Below are 27,270 nucleotides of genomic sequence, written 5' to 3'. Positions count from 1 at the left end.
TAGTTTATCTATGAGGATGTACTTCAATATACCTCAATATACAAAACTAGGACGTAACTAATAATTTTAAACGGAAGAAGCAGATTGACGGACTTTCATAATATAATATCATATATAGATCAGTGGTTGCAATACAATTTCTGACCCGCCAAATATACTATATTATAAATAATACTGTACATATTTGACCTTTAAATAAAACCATAGCATTTATGAATGAAATATCTAACGTTACAGAAAGAAGAAAGTAACCGGTTCCTGATGATCATGGACTACAGATGCTCTCTTTCAATCACGTGACAAGAATCCATCCAATCAGCAGCAAACTTTACGACCCGGAACTGATGTATCCCAGTTGACCTTTCTGCTGTGTTTTTGTTGTCTTTGATACTGTGGGGAAAAATATAAGGAACTCACAGGAGCAAACCTTTGCATAAATAGGTGTAGTTTCCCGTCTGCTGGAAAAGAGCTCGAATATGTGTGGGAGGTTCACATCGATACGAAGACAGAGCAGAAAAAGAGAGCAAGTAACGTTATGATTATTTGATCCGTAATGAAAGTGAACAAACTGACAGTAAAGCCGCCCATCTAATATAACGTTATAAACACTAGCGTGAAGTACTGAAGGAGTATAGTTATTTTTCTAGCAGAAATAATGCTCGATAGTGTATTAATAATGTATGCTTTTCATTTTGATTTAGATTTGAAGGCTTCGCCTAATTATGTAAATTAAATTAAATAAAAAAAATGTCAGAGTTATTCTAATACCCATTCTAAATCTGACAATAAATATATGGATTTGAAAGAAGCACTCATCAATTTTACTTTCCATTAGCCTAAAAATCCTGCTTTTTGTTATCACTCAGCTAGCATAGCCATTCACAACAACAACATAAAACTGCTGGTTAGGAACTTTATCTATTTCATGTCTGAACCAATGCACGGGGGCTAGCGGTTAATAGTGTATTATATAAACTTTAAGACCACCCAGATTCCCTGCCAAGGACCCTCAGTAGATTTTATATATATATAAAATCTGAAATTAAGTTAAACATTGATAGCTTGAATGCACAGTAAGTCGCTTTGGACAAAAGTGTCTGCTAAATGCATTAATTTAATTTAATTTTAATATACATACATACATATATACAGAATATGTGTGTGTGTGTGTGTGTGTGTTTGTGTGTGTGTTTGTGTGGTTCGAGAGTGAGAGAGCTTCTCTGAAGGATAAACATTTTCGAGAAGAATTTGAAATCTTAGCTTTCTCGTTTTGCAGCAATCCTTATCAGTTGCAGATATGACTGTAACCATAACTTTTATTTTCAGTTCTAAGTTTCTTTTTTTCTTTTCTATTTTTACAGCAACTAGTGTGGCAGGAAGTGTGCTTAAGATGAACATGGATACTTGTAATACAGATATGAATAGGTAAGTTATTTATTAATTGTATTTATTTTTTATGGGTTAAAAAAAGCTGAAGCTTGTTTTATTTTTTAATCAAATCAGCCATGGGGATGACGAAGAAATGTCTGGATGTGATCTCCACGAGACCTCCGAAATCAAGAAATGCAGTCAGGCAGTCATGAAAGATAATGACAATCTGTGTGAATCAACAAGAAATCGTAAGGTGCAGAATGATGATCCAGTGGACCAGACGCTGCCCTCTGTGCTGAACATTGACAAGGACACAAAAGGCATCACCGATAGAGAAACTCCTGATATTAATGATGCAAGCCTTCAAACGGAGGCAAGCAATGGAGAAAAGGCATTAGAATCTAGTTCACCAGATGCCAAGTTGGGAAAGATGACTTCTTCAGAGATGTCAGGGACAAACCTTAATTTGTCTGGAAATACGAGTGACACATCAAGCATAGATGTGGATATGAGACCAGCGAGTCCAGCATGCAAAGAGTCTCTGTCCAGCAACTCATCTGCCTGCACCAACTTGCAAGAGCCCCATTCGAGTGTTGGCCCAATGGTGGAGCCCAAAACAACAATTCCCAGTTCAGAAGTTGTAGAGAACATCACAGACGAATGTGAAGTGACACCCATGGAAACAGATGACACAGAGGGGCAAAACTCTGGTGCTGATGCTTTTGTTTCTTCAAATGTTGTTCAGAATGAACCTGATAGTAACCAGACACAGGCGTCTTCTTCAGAAAGGTATTGTTGTTTTTGGAAATATTGCTGTAGAAAATGGTTTTACCACATTATGCACTGATATTAAAAGCTGGGCTGTTACTGATCATTATTTTTATAAACGGGCCGATTGAAATTCCATACTATTTTGTTGAAATAGATCATTAAAAACTAAAAATGCAAAACCATATATATATGCAATGGATTATAGTAAGGCAAATAACATAATTTGTTCCATCTCTCCAGTGAGCAAGTGTCAGCAGAGCAGAAAGAACAGGAATGGCTCGGGACCCCAATAGAGGAGCTTAGAAGAATGCCTTGGTGTGGACAGTCCCTGCCACACCTCAGGGCAACAGACAATCACAAAGTACTCGTCAGGGTAAGCCACGCTCTACACAGCACTTGGCAGTGACACTGTGATGTTCTCGGTCAGCGCCTAAGGGCTTCCTGTCAGTTTGAGTTTAACGCTTATGTGGATGTCCAAGCACCTCTATGCTGTGCCTGCACAACATAGAACTCAGTGTTTTGATGTTTCATTGAAAGGATTTGAACTAAAGTGGATGAATAGTACTTAAATTACTGTTTTTAATTCATATTTTACAATACAAGCATTTGAGTCTGTAGCAGGCAACCAATATGGAAAAATAAAATATTGTTATCCTTTATAATTTCAGAATGACATACTGACCTAATAACATAATGTTTGTATCGATTCAAAAGTAAGATGAATTGGTAAATACCTAGTCTCTCCCTGTTTTGGTTTATAGACAGACCTGCTCAAAGAAGGTCAAGTCCCTCATCCATATCCGAGCAAATACAGAGATACCTGGGATGATATGACCGTAAAGATGCCTTGTTCAGAAAAGAACCTGTTTCCTGTGGAGAATGAGGTAATATCTTCTTAAAGGTTAATCAGTGCCATGTAGAACTGTCTCACTAAAACTTAATTGCCTTTTAAATTATATAGACTTTGCAATATATATGAAAGTGAACTGAAAAGCTTATACTATTTATTAGGCTCAATATGAAGTCAATTTGAATGTATGGTGTCTATTTGATGTGTATTGTGTGTCTTTTCAGGATGTAGTGCAAAGTCGGTGGGAGTTGATTCGTACAGCTTTGGAAGGAGAATGCAAAAGTTCACTTGATATAAAGGTAAGTTTAGTTTTTTAGGACTTTATGTAAGGTTGCCGAGAGAGCTCAACACGCTGCAAATGAAAAAACCCATGCAAACTGAAAAAACACCAACAAATTAAGAAAACATCTCCATCATCTTTTTGAAAACACGTCTGCTGTAATTAACTATTAACAGAACTAAATGCAGAAAAATGCTGCAAATACACACAACGCTACCAAATAAAGAAACGCACTGCAAATACAGAAATGCACTGTAAATACAGATAGACCACAATGGAATTTTTAAAAGAAACGCAACAAGGGACAAAGTGACATGTTTATCAGTGTCTGCTCTGAAAGGTGAGAGTTTTTTTTAGCATCCTAATCATATGATTCCATTGCTTTTTTGGGTTTTATTAGGCTAAATAAACTGATGAATTACACAAGTTCTATAACTGTGAAACATTATGTAAGCTGGTTAGATAATTTTCAAAACTTCCTCTACAAAAAGTAACCATGGTTTTACTATTAAAAAAACATTGTTTCTATAGTTAAACCATGGTAACTACAGATTATCCATGGTTTTGCTGCACTAACCATAGTTTAACCATTGCATTTGTACCACTGTGGTTATACAAATGGTTGAGCTCTCTTGGCCACTGTGTTTATGGAATGAACTGTTGTATGTCAACGTGTAAGTATAATGTCTAAACACAAAAAGAAAGTTAGTGCTAAATGATTAAGAGATGAATTCCACCAGAGGGTGGCAGAATTGCTCCAAGATGTGAGGCATCCTTTTCTTTGCTTAGTTTAATGATCTCATACATTTTATAGTTTTACCAAATGGAATTGTTTTCTTATTTGGATATAGTTCAGTGGTTAACATTTCCTTAGATATGAAAGGCATCTAAAAACTGAATTGTTGTTCATATTTAATTTTTTTTTAACCCTTATAATCTTACAGGATGCAATATCGAGTTACAACATAGTACATGCTAAAAGATGGGACTTCACAGCTTTGAACTATCTCTGCACTGAGGTAAGAAATACTTTTTTTTAGGAAACATAACACAGATTGCGTGTTTTCTTTTGTTTAAAATAGAGATGACCAAAGATAGCTTGCTGTCCAGTTGTCCATTGGATTTGTGTCAATATCATGTGTTAATGTACAAAGAATTTGACTAACCTCATCTAGATGTAGTTCAAAGCACTCCAAATAATGTGCATGCAAATTGATGATTTGCATTTAATAGTAACATTAATGGAAATTAAATCAGAAATTACTAATAAATTAAGTCTACAACTTACACAAAGCACTAAAGAGTTTAAACAAACTGTACATACAAAAATAATGAGTAATTCTGCATTGCATTATGTTTGCACAGTAAAACCGAATGCAGCGAAAAGTGAAGAAACAAGTTTAATTGGATTCTTAGCCAATGCTAGAATAAACCATTTTACTTAGAGAAAGTGAAGCGGCCCCAGTTGGTTACATTTCACTTTATGATACATTTTTGACCATCCATATCATAACCGCTGCTTGCATATAATGAAAGCTCTAATGTTATGGCGTTAATGAAGTGAGCATCCTAAAGTCTGATTTCTTGTGGTGTGTCACAGTTGGGACCAGAAGGCCTCATGATACTAAAAATGTTCCATCATTGTTTAGTCTGACTGGTATGAATTTACTGGCACACTAAAGGCATCACGCTCTTCAGTCAGAGAGAAGAAGCAGGTTAGCCTCCAAGTGGATACGCACCAAGCCGTCCGCGTCTGCCCCTTCTGCTAACTCATCCCCGGGGATCTCTTTGCATCCAGCAGTAGTCAATTAAGACAGAGGTGGGCACACAGCATAACGAGCAGCAGCTGGCAGAGGAAGACCAGGGAGATGAGGGTCCTGTTTACTGCAAATAAAAACACTCAACAGATGGGCCTTGGTCTTCTGAACAGCCAGAAACTGGTCTTGATGATAGCTCTGATAGGGAGATGACTTAAGAACGCTTGAGGGTTGTTTGCTACTATTCAGTGATATTGAGTGCTCCTATATAACAGTTCACATTTACTATTGTTCAGCAAATGGATTGCATTGACCGACAGGAAGCTAATATTTGAAAGTAACGTTTTTGTGAGCTGTGCTTCACACATTCCTGCACTACTGAAAATAGATAATGGACTAAATTTTGCTAATATCACTGCACCTCAATTTTCAATTCAACCAATGGGTGCAAGTGTATTAAGTGGAGAATAAATTGTCAGACAGTACCCTCATAATATGTGTTACCCACCAGGCATCAGTTTCATTATGCTATATCATTGTTAGGTGACTAATAAATGAGGATGATTTTGAGGCATAGGATTATGTAGATTATCTTCATCATTTAGCCAACACTTTCTTATCGGAAGTGGTAATACATTTCATTCTTGTACAGTTACTTGGCAATGATACTTATGCTTCCATTCTATGGGCACTTTACTATCCCATGAGGCCAAAGAGAGAGGGTTTATGAATGGCAGTGAAGTATATAATATGAAAAAAGTGACATGACACACAGCCAAGTATGGTGACCCATACTCAGAATCGTGCTCTGCATTGAACACACACCCGGAGCAGTGGGCAGCCATTTATGCTGTGGCGCCCAGGGAGCAGTTGTCTTGCTCAAGGGCACCTCAGTCGTGGTATTGCAGGCCCGAGACTCAAGCCCACAACCCTAGGGTTAGGAGTCAAACTCCAATTTTGTGAACAGTTGCGAAGTAAATTGAAATTCAAATGCAGTACCTACTCGGACAATATGCAATTTCAGACACACTGATAGTCATTGTGTTACATGAAAGTCTTAATCACCTTTAGTTCTGGTTGTATAGTTTTTCTCCAGGGTTCAGTAAATGGCAGACTTTGAACTACGTCGTATCTTAGATTAGTCAAACGTAATTTTTATATAATAGTGCTATTCTTATAGCTATGGCTTCAGCCAAGACGTCAGAACATCCCCTCCATGCTTAAGATGATTTGATAGAGTAATCTTAGACCTGTGTAAATCAATAGCTGCCCGTGACTATTTATGGATATATCAAATTTAATTAACCACAGCCATTAAATCTGTGAGGGAGCCAATTAAAGCCATTAGCAAAGTGCACCGTGTTCTAATGATTCATCAACTCTCCACTTAAAGGGGCCATATGATGTGATTTCAATTTTTCCTTTCTCTTTGGAGTGTTACAAGCTCTTGGTGTATAAAGAAGATGTGTGAAGTTGCAAAGACTTAAGTCTAAAATCCAAAGAGCCCCCTAAAATGGCTCGTTTAAAAACACCCCCACATCTCTACATCACTATGTTGGAAGATTTGCATAATGCTGCCCATATTTTCACACAAAGAAAGAAGGCACACCTTTTATTCTTGTTGTAGTATTGTTGTTGGCGCTGTTGCCATGTTGTATAGATGCTGTGTGTTTCACTGAAAGTGAAGGGTTTTAATGTTTATGTCTCGTCGCTCCGGCCGTACAGAGCATCACAATATGTTAAGGGGTGTAACATTTCCGTCACATGCTTGAGGTATACGGCCAATCACAACGCACTGGATAGCTGGCCAATCACAGCACACCTAGCTTTTCAGACCGACGAGCCTTGTAAAAATTGACGGGGCATAGAGGAGAAACAATAATGTACAGTATGTGGAAAATAATGTGTTTTTTTTAACCTTAATACATAAACACATTTCTTTACACCAAATAATATTCTTTTTAGCAGCATCATGTGACCCCTTTAAGAGCTTGAGCTGTGCCTCTACTCTTTGGCTCATGCACGATTCATCATCACGTTTCTCAGTGTTTTTCCATCTTTTTGCCATACTCATTTTAGTACTGTACTGTTTTGGTGATCATGCATCAAACCTAAGGCCCAACCTTAATGATGACATGCTGTCATGTTTAAAAACATAATCTTGTTATCTTTATGTTTGCATTTCATGCTAATCAATTTAGTGTTGTTCTCATCTTAGCTGTAATTAAGTATGGCAAATGTTTTTATTTTATTTTTATTAGTCTGTACTAGTGCCATTTTTTACTAAATTGTCTGGAATATTATTAAATATTATGGTACTATGTAGACTTTTGTGAAATAATATCATTATGTGCATAAATATTTAAATGCTTTTAAGCCAGCTGTCTTATTTCGCTGTATCATCACCAGAGGTCACTGGTATTTCAGCCTGGAGAGTTGGCAATTGATTTTCAATTTGAGAGATTAAATGAAACATCACTGAACAGTGGTCAGTTAAAAACTGTAAGATAGTTCTGAATCGTGCATGTCAAATGTGTGCTTGTGCTTTGTCAGTCAAAATGTTTTTTTAAAGCAGAATATAGAGTAAAAAGACCACATCAAAAAATAAAGCCATCTTTACGCAATGCAGCATACAGGCCATAGTGAAGATGTGGCAGCTCTCACTCTCTGCGTTGGTTCTGTGTTAATGAAATGAAGCATCAGTGCAGGCTTAAGGCTTATTCACACCAGGAACGTTAACTATGAAGATAACTGTAATGATACCTATATTTGTGTCCACATTATCGCACAATAACGTTCTGTTTATTAGAAGTGCACACTGCAGTTTTCGGTGTATTTAAATGCTCGAGCTTGTAGAGCAGGATGGATTCTGATTTACTGTCTATGTCTTTGTAGTTCATCAGACGAAAAAAATGAAATCTTTTAAAAGTGATTTTAACAATATCGTTCCTCTATTGTTAATTTTATAGTTGTGCTGTGGACTGTGGATAAATTTAGAACGATTTCTAAAAGTATTGTTATAGTTATTATCTTTGTTATGAACAGGCCTTTAACATTTGTTATTGTATATTGTAGGTTTAAATGTAGAATTTTATTTTGAAATCATTTTAAATGTTTAACATATGAAATTATCAATATAGAAACATTAAAATTTGCAGTTATTGTGATTTAAATGCATCTTTTAATTGGTCTTGGTTGCATGGTTGTGGAAACCTCGGAAATCACTGAAATAAATTCAGTTAACCTGTTTCCAGAAGTTATGCATTAGTTAGATACAATATTGGTGTTTGTGAGGGCTAGACTTAAACTTCCCTTCCTGGCATGATGCAATCATTGTGTTTGTTTAGGGTAACTGCTTGTGACTCACGGGGTCACGCATGCTACTATCTGAAAGCTGTGTCCATTTTGAAATGTACATTTCAGGATGGATGTTTGTGTTATTGGAGACTTGTGGAATAATGAGTATGATTATTTAAATCTATTGGCTATGATTTGAACATATTGATGATGAAACCCCAGCAAGAAGAGCATTACAACAGTTTTTGTAAGCTATTAAATAACATTTAAACATTTAACATCACTAGTCTAGCTATTTGTTGTGAAATAAAGATGGTTTAAGTACATTCTGCACAAATTTTAAATATTACTCCCATTATTTCTCAATTTGATTAAATCTCAAGAATAATTTGCAATATAGTTGTCGTCTGAATGGATCACATGCATTCTGTAGCTGGGTTTATATCCGGTGTTATTATGCGTCTACCCATGCTGTAACGCTATATCGTCCATATATCGTCAGAGGTGCAAATAGGATGGCTCTCTGGTGTCTTAAAATTGTGTCGGTTACCGCAGGACTCCAATAATTGTCACAAAGCTGAGCGGCTGCCGGGATTTTGATTGACAGCAGAGGTGTAATGGCTATGGAAAGAAGCAAAATACAAATTAGGACCCGTCTTGTCATAAATTGTTGTTGAGCCTTAGCCCTACCCTGAAATGAAAGTGTCAAAGCAGTGGGCTCTGATAAATTCTCACTGCTGGCTCAGTGCACAGAACTCCACTTCAAGCATCTAGCCCTCCACAAAAGCCTTCGCCTACACAATCTTCTTTCAGTATCTCAGGATAGTGGGATTCCCTGCAGCCAGCACAGTGTTTGTGTTAGCATACTGACATGCAATGAATGGAACTGGTTGATTTTGTAAGAGAGGAATACTTTTTGGTTTGGGACATTAACTGCCCATTTTGTTTTATTTTATATATTAGTTTGGAGCAACATGAGGGTGTGTAAAAAAAAAAAAAAAAAAATCATTTTTGATGGTGAACTATCCCTTTAAAGCCCAGAAAATGCTGTGTAAAATACTAAGCATGATATGTAAAGTACACATAATTTAGAATCACCAAGAAAAATCTGCTATTTATTTAACTTTCATATACTCAAAAATCAAAATAATGACTTTGGGATGAGGGGGATGAGGGGGAATGACGGAGGCTATTTGATTTAGTGAGGTCTAACTCCTGCAACCTCAGCTCAGGCCCCTCCGGCCTGACGGCTCTCCTCACTCATTAGACCCAGAGGAACACTTTACGATGTCAAGCAGGTCATTACTTATGACGGCATTTAGTCAGGCCTCCTTTGTGACTGTATAAATGCTCCTTGGTTAAATTGTCAGGCGATGCTTCCCATCCAGAAGAGAGCCCTGCACCACCTCTCCTTCCTCAAACCATTTGTGTCTGTTCCAGGAATCCCATTTAATCAGCTGAGCACGCTCAGTAACCTTGATGAAATGGGCCTGTGACTGAGCGTGCAGCCAATATATTTGTAAATAAGTGTGTTGTAAATCTGTGTGATGATAAAACAGTAGCGTATTTATTTTTCCCGAAATCATACAAGGTTGCTGAGCCAGCCTGCGCTGTTTTGACAGCCTCAGCTTCAGATTGAATATCACAAAGCAGTGCTGTTGGCCTGAACCGAGATCTACGGTGACGTTTCTTAGCCATATTTTAACCGAAATGAAAAGTTCACGGAGGGCTTTGTCTTTATTTCCAGCTCTGTGATGTCATCCACCAGTGGGAGCTCCGCTAATATCACAAAATTATGTCTCTGTAACCTCTTTGTGATAGATCAACCTTTATTGCCTTTTCGGATACGAGTGAGTTTTTTTCTTACTACACTGACAAACCGAGTGGTTTTATTTATTAACTCCCTGAATCAAGCTTTTTAGATGCTCCAAACAAGAGAGAGATAAAATGATTAATATCATATTTCATGTGTTTATCCAGTGTGCTCTGAGCTTCTATGTGGTTTGCAAAAATTTAAAGCAATCTTTTTTAGTTGGTGAAAGCCAGCAGCCCAGGATGCAAATAATTTTTGTTCACCTATTGATGTCATCCTGACAGCATGACATCTTAAGGTGTTTTTTTTTTTTTTTTCTGACACATGAATAATGCTCTCTACGACAAGTCGACAGCTGGGTTCAAGTGTCTTATTCAACAATATGGCTTCTTCTTCTGACAGTTGTTTTCCATTAAATGGTGTTTTAGGGAAAAAGCCCCAGGAGCAGAGAAACCCGTGTTGAAAAGGCTTCATTTTTTATTCTATTTTGTACAAGACCGTTGACATTTTATATTTATGAAAGAATTCTGAAAGAAAGTATCATTTGGTTTCAATGGTTTCAACTGTTTATAACATTGACAAACTTAGAAATGTTTCTTGAGCAAATTAGAATGATTTCTGAAGGATCATGTGACACTGAAGACAGGAGTAATGGCTGCTGAGAATTCAGCTTTGCCATCACAGAAATTTCTTACCTCTTAATATATATTAAAATACAAAACAGTTATTTTAAATTGTAATAATAATTTGCAATATTACTGTTTTGATTAAATAAATGCAGCCTTAGTGAGCATAAGAGACTTCTTAAAAAAAAAAAAAAAACATTCTTATAGACCCTAAACCAATTTAAATTGTTGTGTACATTTAAAGTGTGAACAGTCCAGTTTTTTTTTTTTTTTTTTTGTTAATTCAAATCAGCTATAGCTATCAAACCCATTTAATCTCTCTCTTGCAGGGTATGGAAAATGAAGAAGTACAGCATCTTTTTAACGTCACATTGCCAAAGATGATGAAACTGGTTTTGAATACACCCAAGATTTGCACCCAGGTAATGCTATACAAAATCATATGCTTTCTTTCACATTGGCTTGGACAGATGCTCAGGTTTTGGGGCAGAAATTGATGGGTAGTGATAATCATGTCTGGCTAAAGGTTAATGGGCCCAGCGTGCTGCTGTGTCAAACCAGTGGCTAGTGAAGGACACTTCCAGATGAGCACAACGCCCTCATTAGCACCTGAACTAATGGATGCCAATGGTAGACGTCCATCAGCCTAATTTCTGTCATGAGAACAATACTCTTGAGGGATATGTTCTTAAATGCATCCCTAATTTAATGCTTTAAGTTTTCACAAAAATACTTTTATGTTAAACCTCATTTTATCATTTTATTTCCGTGCTGAAAAAATGGATGAAACCAACCAGATGGTTGGCTGGTTTTAACTGGTCTTCCAGCCTAGTCATAGATGGTTTAAAGGCTGGTTTTAGAGGGTATTGACCAGCTAAGACCAGCCAACCAGTTTTACAAATAAACCTTTGTAGTTTATATAGTACTAGACACAATGAAAATACATAGGCCTACACTTTATTGGCTGAATAACTGGCGCGAAGATGACGCACAAGCTCAGTCTGCAGGTAGAGATTGAGGCTGCAAGAGAAAAGGTGAAGACTGGAGAGCAATGGCGCAGTTTTTGATAAAACATGATTTTGACGACTTCATTAAGTTTTGTTTTATAGAAAACTCTTTTTAAAAGATTTTCGTTTTGTATAAATTGTATATTCATTATGGCGAGCCTGCATTGTCACCTTCATGTTTGCAGTGACACAGAAAACACCAGTTTATTACTAAACAAATAAAGAGCGACCCCAAGGAATGAGTGAGTGGAGCGGAATATTCAGAATCTCCGCTCACGAGCTCTAATCGGAACAAACCCGAACCTCACTGTCTGCTGAACTTGCAGAAACATCAAAATAGACAAAGCCAGACTAGACTATTTTAGTACAAATTATGATCTTATTGAAAATTTTTTTTTTTATAATTGCCAAATATAGAATGTAATGGTTTTTTTTTTTTTTTTTTTTTTTTTTTTTTTTTTTTTTTTTTTTTTTTTGCATAGTTCCTACATCTAGGCTATGGCCCAATGACGCTACGATAAGCATTTACTACTTTAAAAAAATGTGGGGCAGGAAGCGGGTCGGGTACAATATTTTCTTTTTCTTTTTTTGCGGTCCGAGTTGCGTGTGGGTTAGTTGAAAACGTTGGTCGGGTGCGGGTTGTTTATTCATTGACCCGCGCATCACTGATTTAGACATGACGAGGCAATTTCCCATTCAGTAAGCTAGCTTTTACTCCGTCATTGAATCACTGCTTGTGTAAGATCTTGCACAAATGTTTGACTTTTTGCCCTTGATGCACTCTTTATTCACATGTATTTTATTAATGTTTGCATTGATTATTCATCTATACTGCCCTTAATAGTCTATAAGTCTGATTAGCAGAGATGGATGACGCTCAGTGTAAATGCTGCTGGCTGCACACGGCACCTTAATTACTGCTGGCCATTTGCTTAATGTAATTCTGTCTCCCTCTTTGGTCAGTTGCTAAAATGATTGTCTTTGCCTCTCTCTCCTCTTCTACAGCCAATCCCGCTGCTTAAATCAAGGATGAATCAGTCCTTGACCATGTCACAGGAACAAATTGCCTGCCTTCTTGCCAATGCCTTCTTCTGTACATTTCCCAGACGCAACTCGCGCAGGTCCGAGTATGCCAACTACCCTGAGATCAATTTTTACAGGTACTGCCTCCTCTTCTATGGCGTTGCTCTGGAGACCTGTTACATATATTTAAGTTATTGTCTGACGTTTTAAATTTCCATCTAAATCAGGTTTATATGTAGGCTGTGAGGTAAGTCACGACATGATTTAATTTAGCTTCCCATTATCTAGTAGTCTGTATCTATTACATTTACAATGGATTTTGGCCTGTTAATGTGGCACGTGGACGCCTCAAGTATCAAATTTAGTAAAGGGTCATCTTTACTAAAATTACACTCCTCCACATTCACAAAGATTTCGTCTGTCGTTCTACAGCGTGTAGAGGAGACAATGTGTAGGAGTTTCTCTCCTCACTTAAATTGCAGCTCTACAATAAAGCCACTCATGTGGTACAGTACTTAAATCAAGCCTTTAAGGGCTGATTAAAACAAACAAATGAGATACTAGAGAGACTGATGTGAAGTGCGTGGCCATCCATCAGATAACAGCTTGCATTCTTGCTGGCATTGTCTTTAAGTACTTTTCCACAATCCATGCTGTTATTGACACCAGTATTTTATGGTTATTCCCAAAGACTTACTTTTGATTAAACTTTTGTGTGATCTTATCTTTAAATCCATTAAATCCTAACAATAATTATTTTAGCATTGTAAACACTGCTGTTACATGAACTACAAATTGGACATCTTGTTTATTCAACTAATTGAAAATGAACGTTCAGGAAAGTGATCAGGAAACCTGTTTGAAAAAAGTCATCATTTTAATTTGATAAAAGTAGAGGTGCAGAAATGAGATTCTTTATCATTAATATGGCTTTAGTAAGAGCACTTGTCCTGCAAAAATGCCTGTTGTAGATTGTCTCTGTTTTAATGAAGTTGTTTTCATGCAAGTCAGAGTCCATCCTTTAGAAACTCTTTAAGAAAACTGCCTGTGGTTTGTCGTGCTGCACACTTGCAAATAAACAAAGCAGCCCTCAATTTTACTCTGTCATGCTGAGATGGCTATTGGATTCCCCAGGCACTTCAAGTACTTATGCAAACTCCTGGACATAACAGAGGAGCTGTAATACATTTGGTTTAAATTTGAAGCCCATTGCCTTGTTTCAGCCTTTTTCTTCCCTGCTGGACATAGTAGTGCTCTAGAAAATGAAGGTCTGAGCGATATCAGCATTAAACCTAATTGGTAATTCAGATGAACATAGAGACACAGAATGTGTGCGAGCGTCATATGCTAACAAACAAGTAACACTGTATTGCTGTTTTTTTAAGTAGTACTATTTAGGATGTTGTGGGCCGTGACCTCAGCCACGCTGAAGAAAACAAATTTCAGCAAGACCGCAGAGCATCTAGACTGTGGATCGTTACAGTGCAGCCCACTTTAATTGCGTGACTGTCCATCAGTTTACTCATTGGCTTGAGCAGTGCTGCTATCAAGCACCAGGCAATTTAGAGATTGCTTGTTTGGCAGAGCTGTCAAAGTCTGCCCTCTGGGAAATGACATATAGGCTTGCTGAAGATAAATTTACTTTAGTTTCAAAATGTGCACATCAAAGCAAGCTTTCCTGGTACACCTGTAAAACTATCAATACATATCCACCTATGAGATCTGTACAACTGTCTTTGTTTCTTGTAAAGATTCAGATTGATTACATCTTGCTTCTGTTGCCATGTTCAGTTCTGTGAGACTTCAGTCATGTGAGACTTACATTGTGTAGCATGCACATCGACTGCATTTATTGAATATGTGTGTGTGTGAATGGGGTAGGCTGTGTCAGTTTTTACATAACTGTCCATTTGTCAAGAATAAAGCAGCTATAATTCTAGATATCCTCAATCAATTTAAATTTGACTGCTTTGACATTTTTGTCTTACAGTAGGCAACTGTGGGGGGAAATCCTTGATCACGTACAACAGTGCTTCTCAACTGGTTTGGCCATGGGACCCACATTTTCCCACGGTCATAAAGCCGCAAACCACTTTAATGCAATATAAACAAAAGATTTCCTTACAAAATAAATGCTATTCTTTTGAACTTTCAATTTATCAAAGAAACCTGATTAAGCTTCACGTTTATACATGCTTAATAACACAGAAGTATTAAGCAGCTGATGTATTAAGAGATGTTAAATGGCCCTAAATAAGCATATTAGAATGATTTAGTACTTAAATTAGTTATTAATTAAATATTATTTAGGTTGAGACATTGGGATGGCTTACCCTAAAACTTCTTGCACCTTTACCCCATAGCTACCATTTAGTGATAAACACTACATTTAAAAATTCTTAGCTAATGGCAAAATAATTAACAAGGGTTTTATTTATTTATTTATTTATTTATTATTATTATATTATTATTATGGACACAAAACACATTTACTACCTTGTACAGTACTTTAGAAAAACAGTTTAGCATATACATTTCATAAAAAAAAGAAAAGAATTCCATTTGACCCTAGCAATTTCCAGCTTGTCATGTTATTGAAATCAGGTTTATAAAATCCTTTAATAGGTGCTTGTCTTGTTGAATCAAATCACATTTTCTCACATTTCTCACATATTTCTCACATTAAAGGTCAGCATTCAGTTTCTTACTAAAAGGCAACTATTTTCTGTCAACAACAGATTACCTTCTGGGATACATTTCATAAAATCAGGCCCACCATCAAAGAGACTATATAGGAGGCTTCAATAACTCTGTCTTCCTTCCCAAAGGGCTTTTAGTGCATCAGTTTTTCCTCTATCATTTCATTTGTTCCACCTTTTTCCCCCTGCTTACTCCATTTACATCAAGTAAGAGGAAGGATGAATGCAAGTGGAAGATGGTTAGCTTGTAGACTGCAGTATTCTAAATGGAGAAAGCCATTTGCTGGGGTGGGGGGAGGTATCACGGCTGCTCACTGTAAGGCTTTTGCTATTTAGGACTTTTAAAAGCAAGCCTGCAGTTCTTTAATGGTCTTTAGAGGAATGAAGAAGTGTTCCTCTCTGCGTTGTCTTTTGTGAAATGGGACATGAGCGCAGCACTGAGCCCGCAGGCGCGAGTCCATCTTATTGTTGTCCTGACAGAGAGGCCATCACAGGCAGGCGTGCTGAGCAAACAGGACTCTGTGAGATGAAGCGGCAAAGTTCGATCACACGGAAGGCCTCTTTCTCTTCACGTGTTCCCAAGAATGATGCACTAAACTGCAGAAGTTGGTGCTGGAGCTCATATACGTTGACTTTGGGAACTAAACGTCCCCTCTAATGGTCATTTATGATTGCGTTGATAACACATCCTATGAAAGTGAACATAAAGTTTGTGTGAAGTATGTCTCTAATCAACATTTTTGGCTGTCTTTATCATTCCCTAGACTGTTTGAAGGTTCCTCCTCACGCAAGATTGAGAAACTTAAAACTCTTCTGTGCTATTTCAGAAGAGTCACTGAATCAAGTAAGTCTGGACCTGCCACCTCACAGATATCCACTTGATTCTAAGTCTTTCTTTAAAGTGGTATAATTGATGTCTATTATATTCCAGTTTTTTTTTTCAGTGCCCACTGGCCTAGTCACATTCACAAGACAGAGCTTGAGTATTTTTCCAAAATGGGAAAGGTACCTTATTCTTATTTCTTGGTACAGTGGTGGTGTTGGATTTATTTATGAAGACTTACACTAACTTATTTTATTATTATTTTTATACTTATTTATTTACTATTAATTAAATCTCACATTTATTTCTGAATGTGCTACAGCTAGAGGGCTCTCTGACATTTCAAGTAGTTCACAGAGATCACTTGCTTTGTGCTTGATGAATGAACATTGGCACGGTGTAGTCACTTTGGGCAATTGCTTCCTCTGGCAGTGCAGGCCTCTCTGTTTTGCTTATCAGAAAACTCTTACCGCTGAGATGGTTGTATTTCAAATTGCTCAAGTCATGATTGTAACGTTCCACCCTTATTTCACTATAGCATTTCTAGCCTGCCACTATTTATGGTGCAATTGTTTAACAGTACTTGTAAATGAATGTTTTAGTGAGTGGTGGTTATTTTGGCCTTGGTGTTTTGATTAAATTATTTTTGACCTTTAGTTCAAAGAAACCGCTCACCCGTCTTCATATCACCTGTAAGGGCACCATAGAGGATGAGGGCTACGGGATGCTTCAGGTGAGAATGTCATGCATGGATAGTTTTGAGTGAGAAGTCTGCCAGATTATAGATTACTTTGATGCAAAATACCTTTTCTGTCATTCTCTTCTTAAGACGGACATGTCTGCATAGTTGTTCATTACACTTTTTTTCTAAGTTAACTCTGCTGATTCTGTTCAAGCTTTGAATAATTCAGGCAGTTTATCTCAAACTAGAACACAAGAATAAATAGTATTTCCCCAAATTCATTGGGACAATCTATGAAATCGGTGCCTCTTCCAGTTTGCAAGTATAGGCTTTTTTCTTTATTTTTCTTTCTTTCTTTCTTTCAAAATGACTTGAAGAAAAATGAAGTTTCATTATTTTGCAAAAGAGAAGGCTTTAACTTGTTCTTGAAAAATAACCTTTTTTAAGGGATGATAATGCCATAATAATAAACTTATTTATTAAATATTGACTTAGTTCTATTTATTATAAACATGAACTGTAGTTTTGTCATCTGTCTCTTTAAATGCTTAAGCTCTTTAAATAAGGATGGATCTTTTTGTTGATATGCTGATTTATTTTTGTGGCATTTTTTTATAGATTGTCATATTCTTATTGGAAGTAACATGTCAAATATATCCATGACCCAGTATGAATAAAAAACATCTCCGTGTGTTGACCAAACTGACTAAGGTTCTGTAGATCTGTTGGCCTCAATCACGTTCCTCCCTGAACCTCTCGAGTTCATTGCAGTGTCATTCTGCCGGGGTCTTCTGCCCTTCTCCTTTTCCCATCTCTCCCCAGTTGGGGCAGGGCACACCCTGACAGCTGATGGGCTCACATGAACAGCCCTAGGAGGTCCCAAGAGCCCGGGGTCCTGCTGGCTGGATTGACGGATGCTTCCGGAAGGGTGGGGCGGTCTGACAGGTTGTCAGTAGTGCTGAAGAGAGGCAGGGCGGTCGGAGCTGGAGTTGAGTGACCCGATCAGCGAGATCATCTGGCAGCCTGCCAACCTCCCTCCCCTTCTCTCCTCCGTCTCACTGAGAAGGCTGTGGCCCAGTGAATCCAGCCTGACAGCCTGCAAAACATAGCCTCAAAGGGGTCCCACACTTCCCCTCTTTCCTTTTTCAAAGTTGTCCTGGACTAATATTAGCACTGCTGCTAACACTCATAGTCCTGGAATTATAAAAATGCATAACAATAGGAGACAGCACTGAGGAAATGGCTTCCACAAAATAATACCAAGGATGAAATAACATTTTATTTCCTTTAGGGCAGCTGAACAGTTTAGCAGAAGATGAATATGTATTTTTCTTTGTGCTGCAGGTGGACTTTGCGAACAGGCTGGTGGGTGGAGGGCTGACAGGTATGGGCTTGGTCCAGGAGGAGATACGCTTCCTCATCAACCCTGAGCTCATCATATCACGCCTCTTCACAGAAGCTCTGGACAGCAACGAGTGCCTCATCATCACAGGTCAGCACACACACATGAACATCAGTGGAAACGGTCCACTCCGCCCTCCCATCTGTCCTGCACATCATCACACATCTCCGTCTGATTGATGTCAGCCACCACTGAAGTGTCTCGTTCTGCCCTTCTAGCTGTTCAAAGAGCTGTTGTCTAAAAAGTGTTAGCTTTTTTATAGTTGGATGAACCTATTGCCCATTATATAATTGTTTGTTATGGGAATGATAAGGAATTGAACTATTCTGCTTCTGTAATAGAGGGTTTTCAAACTTTCTAATGCCAAGGACCCCCAAGGATAATGATATTTTTGCCAGGGACTCTTTTCAAAAAATCTTGGGAGATTGTGATCTTTTTTTTTTTTTTTTTTTTTTTTTTGTACTTGACTTACAGTGAACAATTCGTCACAAGCCTTGCACAAAACAGCAGAAGGTGTTGCTTCAATTTGAGTCGGAGATGGCCACAAGTAATTCAGTGGTTCACTGAGTGTATCAGATTGTGTTTCATTCACTGAAACGATTCATTCACAAATTGGACAGTACTAGATGACTCCACTGTCACAGTGTTTAAGTACATTGTTTGAAGCAATATTGTAGACATTTGAAAACCATTAATAGAAATGAACATCATAAGATCATTTAGCTTATTTTGTGGGGTTTGAATCAAGACAGAGTAGAGTAATCATGGATGTTATAAGGTATTTATTTTTAATGCAGAATCCGATTATCAGTGTGATCAGGAATGTTTTCATCCGCTAATGAAGTTAGTCACTGTAGGCACACTTCTCTAACATTACTTATAGTGAGCTGAATAACACCTCACATTTTTGCCACAAATAATTAGCATTTTCTCACAGAAGCTTGTGTATACTTTCAGCTCCATTCTTACCACCCCCTCCCCTGTCCTCCCTCCTCATCCAATTTGACTGTTAATCCATTACATTGATTCAGGCTGGACTCAGGGCAGCCCTGTTATTCCTCATTTCTCTCTAGCTGAATTGCCCTATATTTCTCCCTCCAACTCACTGTGCTTGAGTCAACACGCTAAGTGACAAACCCCCTTCCCTTCTCACTGCATATCTCTCCCTCTTCCTCTGTGTCTTTCTCTGTCTCTGTGCTATTCTTTCACCACTCTGTTCCTCCTTTATGAACTGTGCTTTTTTTGACTGAGGGGCAGGATTGGAGAGGAGCCCTGGTCATGAGTAAGTGTCTTGCATCCGTTACATTACAAATGGTTTGTCTCTTTCTTTCCTCACTTGTCTGTAGCATGTGATTCCTGCTGCTCCTTTCCAACCTCTATTGATACAGAATGACACATACACTCCAAGGGAAGTAGAAGATAGCAGTACTTCAGTGACAATCAATAAGAGAGAGAAAAAAAGGTTTTAATGCTAGTCAGTTCAGTATTAGCAGTACTTTATTTACCTGATGACTATTGGTTTTGATTACTAGCTGTGAATTCTTAAAATCAAATTTTAATTGACTCAAAGTAGTTTTTAATGTTCATCAAGTTAATCACAAATGATTGGTCATGGAAATGCAATTTGTCAAAAAGTGCAACGTAAATGCAGCCTACAAGAGCTGCCGCTCTGTATTATGTTAAACAGTAATACTGACACAATATTCAGATATTTTGATGTTTTTGAGAACGTTCAGTTTTGGTGACCATTGACTGTCAATGTATATGCAAAAAAAAAAAAAAAACATTTATTAAATATTTACTTTTTTTTCCTTTTTTATTGTATTTTTATTTTTTGCTTAAACCACCCATTCGAATAATTACAATGAAGCAAGTTTAATTTAATTGAGTAATGCTTGTAAATTACATGGCAATCCAATTATGGATGCATGTTATTTTAGTATCAGATATATTGTAATATAGCTTTTTTTTATTTGTTTTATTTTTATATATTTTATTTTCATTTTAGTATTTGTCAATTATTTAGTATTTGTTCATTTTAGTATTTGTATTATTGTTTTATTATTATTTTTTGTTGTTCTTAAAAAAAATAGTTTAACTTAATCCAATAAAATAAAAACGAATGAATACAAACTATTTTTAACCATTTTTATTTCAGTTTATTTCAGGTAACTTTTTTTCAAAAGTTATCGTTGCTGTAATAACACTGATGTGTCATAAATGTTCCTCTAAATTGTTAGTTTCTCTCAAGGGATATTTGAGCCTGAGAAACTGTGATGCCTTGGAGAAACTGAAATGTTTGACCACCTACCTGGTTATAGAAAAAGGTTTTTCCAAGGCTGATACCTTGATGTGCCATGTGTCTTTGTTTTCTATCTGGTTTTGTAGACAAGATACAGAGTGTGGTTTGCATTTTCCTTTTACTCTTTTTCTCACTAAAATGGAACAGAGTTAGCATAGTTGAATACTCCCCTTATATTTAAGGAACGACTGTAGTCACAGCTATGTATAAATGTTGTGCTGTGATTGGCTGTTGCCCGCTCACACACCTGCTGTCCTGTCCATTCCTCATCCAACAATGCACAGGACTCAAACTGTAGCACAGATACACAAACTGTTAATCACAATATTGTGGCTTTCAAACCAATAGGTAATTTCCTGGTAAACCAGAAAAGGTTTGATAGTTAAGGAACAGATGTGATTATACACCATTGAGAAATCATTTTCAGAGCTGTGTTAGTGAGTTGTAATTCTGGAAATCAGCCTCAAAGTCACTGTAAACTTGGAGCTTTCCACCCCAGTCACAAAATACCCTCACGTGGAATCAAGCTCGGATATTAGTCATCTCTCTCTCTTTCACCCCACTGCCCCCTCCTTCCACTTAATGGTATTACCTCTTGGCCACTATGAATGACTGCAGGAACGGCCGTCTCTAATGGATCCAGCCATTCCATCACAGTTATTAAAACAAACGAAATATTCATCGTCATCTCCGTTTTTATTGCACTGCAGCTCGCCTTTGCAGTGAGTCATATCCATATCCCGCCAGAAATGCATTATAACACACACTCCTTAATGCTCTCTTTCTGCGTCAGTAGACTTGGCAGAAATGCTGAAGCATTGGTACAGGGACTGGATTTTAATCTTGCAATTGCTCTTTGTCAGAGTGCCACAGAAACTGGCCACAAACTCTAATTAGATCAAGGTGAGGGAGGAGGATCTTCGTGATAGTTGGGAAATGCACAGTGTCTGGAAGCATTTTTTTCCATCACTTAACCAAGTGGTTTGATTTGAGTGTTCTAAAATTAACAAAATAGATCTAAACAATTAAAAAAACAACCGAGAAGGTAGTTTGTTTCCCGTATTTAATTAATGAGAGCCCTTGGAGTATATTGGAAAACTATGTATAGTTTTCTACATGGATATTTTAAGCACAAAAATAACAATGACAATAATATTTATATTAGTTTATAAAATATCTTTTAATATAATAGTTTTGCAGTTTGACGGGCATCTTATTATAGATAATGAAATCTTTATACACAATAAAAAAAGAAAAGAAAATTGCAATCATACAGAAGCATAACTTCTAGTTGGTTATAAGAAGTGGTCAAGTATTATAATATGGTTGTTTCTGATAGAACTAAAATCATTTGGTTTCCTAGATTGAGCTTATAAAATATTTTATAAGCTATAATAATAATAATAATAATGACTATTGCTAAATAATAATGCTAAATTATTGCTATTATAATTAATAGCAAATATAAATCTCACCTGTATGTTCACATAATTTAGATATTGTGTTTATCTAAAATTATTTCTGTTTATAATACATTGGGGACAAGAAAAAGCTATTCATATCTTATGCATTTGTTTTATTTATTTGGTCTTCCTTTAGGCACAGAGCAATACAGCAAGTACTCTGGCTATGCAGAGAGCTTCAAATGGAAAGCCAGTCATAAAGATGAGATCCCCAGGTAATGGCAGTAATGGATTACTGATAATACTAATTTAAGGAAATGTTAAATGAAGTCAACTATCCTAAATATAGCCAAGACACACATGCCATGGTCTGCGGCTAGTAAAAATGAGGAATGCCTGGAATTAAATCTTTTCCCATGCATAGAGACGGGTGGCAGCGGAGGTGCACCGAAATTGTGGCCATGGACGCACTGAGATTCAGGGATTTCATGGAACAGTTTCAGCCTGAAAAAATGACCCGGGAGTTAAACAAGGTCAGCAAAGGTTTCAAGCAAATATTCTTCTGTGTTTCAGACGGATTACACGAAATGACAAATCCTTGACCTCTGTTAAGATGTAATTGCCTTTGATTTCCTCAACCATGCCAGTCTGAGTTGCTTAGAGGATTTAATGAGGCATGACACGAGTCATCTTGTGAGTCTCCCGCAGTGATTAGGTTATATTTGTTTCTCGATGATATAAGGATGTCCATTTTTTCAGGCATATTGCAGTTTCATGCGACCTGCTGCAAACCCTGAGAACCTCTCTGCTGTTGCCACAGGAAACTGGGGATGTGGTGCGTTTCGAGGTGACACGCAACTCAAAGGTACATGCAGGTCATGGAATGGAAAGTAAAACCATCATCTGTTCCTCAGAATGTGAAACTACACAGTTTTGAAGATGGACTCTTATAGGACATTACTGTCTGAATTTTCATGCACCATTATTATAATTGACCATTATTAAGAATCTAGCAGTTAATTATTATCATTTTATGGCAGATATCTCATAAATGGCTGATAGTTAATGTCTATAAAATAAAACCTTAATTCAGCGGTTTAAATGCTACGAATAAATGTAGGCATCACAGAATTATAATTTGGAGTATGATAAATGCTTTATGTAATCATACATAGTGAGCTGAGCATATTTCTCTCTAGATTTTTTTTATTTTTTATAATCTCTGTTTTTTTTATTGTCTTTTAGTAATCAGACAATACAGAGAAGTTTTGAAGAAGTAGTTTTTTGACCCAAGACATGTTTTTTCCACTTTGCTGGTATTGATCAGCTGACACACATTTATGTTTTCCATTAAAAGTGTAACTGATTTTCCAGCCTCATCCATTAATTCATGGCAAGCTTTTGCCAGCTGAACGTTTTCTGTTTTAAGGATGGAAACGGTTTCATGAGATGATTCCATCTTTGATAGTTCATCATTGTTGAACCATGGGCCTTCAGTGTGTTTGTACATAGTTAATTTCTTATTATTGCCACACAGTAAATTCATCTTGAGGCTGAGTTTTTTGAGCCAATCCGTTTAGTTTGGCGCTGGTTTGACTGCAGATTACCCATTGTAATTGGCTGCTCTTATTTTAACAGTGTTCATTCATCAGTGGGCTATGTTCAACCTCTTTAAATATTTAAACTCTTTAGACTCAATTTGAAGCTGGGTGACTAAGATTGAGTCTCTTAATAGGGGTTGTTAGACATGGATTATTTACTTTTTAAAAATAATGGGATGTGTCAGTCATTTTCTATACAGCTAGGAACATGGGCAAAACTAAAGAATCCACACTATGCCATTAGTGAAGTATTACACAACTTTAGTCATTCGGGTTGGAATCTATCAGTATTTACTCGGGACCCTCTGAGAATATCAGCAATATGTCATATATAGAACATGCAGCGGATGATTGGCCCTTCATTTTGCTAATAGGGGGTGGGAGGAGGTAATCTACACAGAATATTTCTCCTTTTGTATTCCATATTCCCATGCATTAATGACAGGAATCCATGCATAAATATATGCATGTCATTTCTGTTCAGGGATGCATTCTTTAAAGAGAAATGAATGGTAAACATGAAAGGCTTTCTAAATGGTATTTATGGTGTCAGCAGGCCCAGTGAAAATGTGTCCATTTGTCCTTCCAGCTCTGCTGCAGTTGATGGCAGCTTCTGAGGCAGGGAGAGATGTGGCCTACTTCACTTTTGGCGATGAGGAACTCATGAGGGACGTGCATTCCATGTACAAATTTCTTCAAGACAAATTTGTCACTGTCGGTAAGGGGCTTGTTACATGTGCTTTATTTTTTGATCTGTTTCAGATTTCTGGGATACATTTTTAAAAATGGATATTTGTCCTGTTCTTATTGGTCTGTCTTCATTTCAGGCTACGAAGCAACAAAAGTTGATTAATTTTAAAATGTAATTTATTCCTCTGATGGTAAAGCTGAATTTTCAGCAGCCATAACTCCAGTCTTCAGTGTCACATGATCCTTCAGAGATTAATCTAATAGGCTGATTTGCTGCTTTATATTTTAGTAGAAACCATGATACTTTGTTTTCCAGATTCTTTAGTGTCTTGAAGAACTTTGACAATGATGTAAAAGTCTTAACTGACATTTTTGATCAAATTAAAGTATTCTTACAGAATAAGTGTTAATTTCTTTAAAACAAATCATCCTGACTCTAAACTTTTGAATGGTTGTGTATGTGTGTGAAAACAAAAGGGAAAAGAAAAGGAAAGATAATTAAATTAAATACCCTGGCAAGTCAAATAAATATGAGAAACCGTCCGATAAATTCACCAATTTTGAAATTACTGCAGTATTGAGCCATTTGTTTCACATTGTTAAATGATACCATTAGTGCTCTTCGGTATTGTGAAGTTCTGCCTCAACTGACCCCACTATTTCTGTCCCATTTTTCCTTTGTGACGTTTATTGAAACCTTTTTGAGAAAACACTGTCAGCCATCTATTGTACTAAAGTGGAGATGGCAGTAAACTCATGTGCAATGTGATTTATGAATGGCTCTAGACTCGTCTGACGCCATGATGCTCGCCATCCCTCAAATCTTTTTTCTCCTCTTTCTCTTTCTCTCTCACTCTGTCCCTCAGGCACTCTGTACAGCCACTTAAAGCAGTACTCTATTGTGGTGTCTAAGCATCTCCAGAGGCCTAACATCAGTCTCTATGGCTACATCTATGATAAAGTTGGAACAAATACGGACCTGGAGCCCAGTCCCAGCGACAGCGACAGCACCTTAACCACTGCGCCTTCCCCCTGTCCTGCACACTGCCATTAATACTGGTCCACAGTTAACTCAACCTGTCCAAATGTCTCAGCACTTTCTTGTCCTTTAGAAATACTTTTTGGGTGATTGTCTAGAGAGCACATTATGCCTTCTTTTCTTTTCTACCAGTGAGTAAGTTTCAAGTCACAATGAATAAGGGGACGGAAAGTATAGCAATAGACTGTAAGTCCTTATTTCTGGTGAACATAATCTAGGTTTAATCCCGGGATAGTTTTTCCTGTAATGTCAGACAAGCTTCCCTGGGATCAAGCTTACTGCATGATCTTGTGGCATTAAATGATCCACTTGGGTGACCAAGGTTTAGTCTTTTCTTTTTTTTCCAGGAACTAACTTATTTACTGATTTACAAAAAAAGTGTGTAGAGATAATTAACAAAATATGCATGAAAACCTCTAACTACACAGTAAATTCCCCTGTGACACCACTTTATTATGAAATATATTGCACAAGACTTTTCCTTTGTTTTTTTCTTTCTCAAATATGAGAAGGTTTGATAATGAAAAAAATGTATTACCTGTTGAAAAACAACTTGTATAATCACACTAATGTAATTGCTGCAAATCAGATGGTGGGAAAATATATGTAGTCTCTGCATGGCATTTTTAGCGATTTATTATGCTCAAGGTTTTTTACCGTACCATTCATTGTTTTGATTAAAGGCACCTTCAAGAAAAGGGGTTGATATTTAAAGGTAGTGAATACTTTCATATGTTTTGCTCTTTATTTTATTATGATTTGATAAATAAAATTGTTGATTCAGACACTTGTCAGCTGTTCTTTTCAACACGCGGATACAAACCTCAGTTCTTAACAGCTGTGGATGCACTGTATTTAAAGACTTTCTTCTTTCTTTCTTATTCTGCAAATGTAATCGGGCAGCTTCTTTTCCAGTATTTAACTCTTGATGCTGACAATATACAAGTTTATGACTTAAACATGCTAATGCTTTCACTCAAGTACACACATAGATCAGTTTAGCGCTAGTACAGTGCTTATGATTTATGAAATATATTAAATTACATATTCGTCAATGTCATCTATTCAAGTCATCATAATGAAAAATGATTCTTACATTTTTTGCCATACTACATTATTGTAAGTTTTAAGATTTATCTTTCTGATGTTTCTTTTACATTTATTTTTAAGTCACATTTCAGTTGAACTAAACATTTTCTTTTCTCTTGAAATGTCATGTAAACACTTAAACACTCACAATAGACCTAGATTGTGGCTTGGTTTTGTCCAGCTTGTATACACCAGTGCTGCTTAGTCAGACCATGTTAGAGCCTTAAACTGTAGTTCTAGTTTGACCCAACTGACCTCTTTTGATCACCTTTTGTTATGACTGTTCCCAAATCGACTCGAATGCTTTTGAAGGATTTCATCAGTTCAACCCAAAGCACAAGTGCAACTTGGCAACCAAAAGATGGAGCCTTATAAGCACACTATTGTTTTATGATGAACAGATGCAGTATCCCCTTGTTTCTCAAATACTGGGGTCAATAACGGGCCAGACTTTAACAGAAATTTAAATGTCAATGAAACTAGTTAAGAGGCATTACTTTCTTGTCAACATTTTGTTTCATGAAGAATGAAATTGTGGGTGTGGAAGTACCAAATTATATTTCCTTTTTCTTTTTTTTTTAATGATTGTTCAGCTCCGTCTGTTTCAAGAGATGATGTCAGAGAGCACCAAAATGGCATTTTCACTTATAATTGCATGACCTTACTTGTGCTTGGTTACAAGACACTTTTTGCTCTGACAGTCCTCCAATTTGGAGTTTCCATTATAGCACTGATCAAGAACAGA

The 27,270-nt window shown here is 36.9% G+C and overlaps 1 protein-coding gene across 4 annotated transcripts; it reads left to right on the top strand.

The window, feature by feature from the left end:
- The first annotated feature begins 342 nt into the window (after positions 1-342).
- LOC113112395 (poly(ADP-ribose) glycohydrolase-like) lies at positions 343-26,221 on the top strand. Of its 4 annotated transcripts, none has more exons than XM_026277935.1 (18): positions 343-527; positions 1,362-1,425; positions 1,504-2,160; positions 2,383-2,515; positions 2,904-3,026; positions 3,217-3,291; positions 4,217-4,291; positions 11,095-11,187; positions 12,778-12,932; positions 16,259-16,338; positions 16,439-16,499; positions 16,975-17,050; positions 18,344-18,491; positions 22,303-22,381; positions 22,531-22,639; positions 22,866-22,971; positions 24,297-24,425; positions 25,264-26,221. In XM_026277935.1, the coding sequence occupies exons 2-18, from the start codon at positions 1,391-1,393 to the stop codon at positions 25,449-25,451; spliced, it is 2,322 nt and encodes a 773-aa protein (XP_026133720.1). In that variant the 5' UTR covers positions 343-527; positions 1,362-1,390; the 3' UTR covers positions 25,452-26,221. The 4 variants fall into 4 exon arrangements, with proteins under 4 accessions (XP_026133720.1, XP_026133723.1, XP_026133721.1 ...); XM_026277938.1 differs by having other exon boundaries at positions 343-523; positions 1,362-1,408; positions 1,520-2,160; positions 25,264-25,451; XM_026277936.1 differs by having other exon boundaries at positions 343-523; positions 25,264-25,451.
- The last annotated feature ends 1,049 nt before the right edge of the window (positions 26,222-27,270 follow it).

The sequence above is a fragment of the Carassius auratus genome, chromosome 13 (assembly GCF_003368295.1).
Source record: "Carassius auratus strain Wakin chromosome 13, ASM336829v1, whole genome shotgun sequence".
NCBI lineage: Eukaryota > Metazoa > Chordata > Actinopteri > Cypriniformes > Cyprinidae > Carassius > Carassius auratus.
The sequence above is the reverse complement of the archived record's forward strand: the minus strand, read 5'-3'. Positions and strand labels throughout refer to the sequence as shown.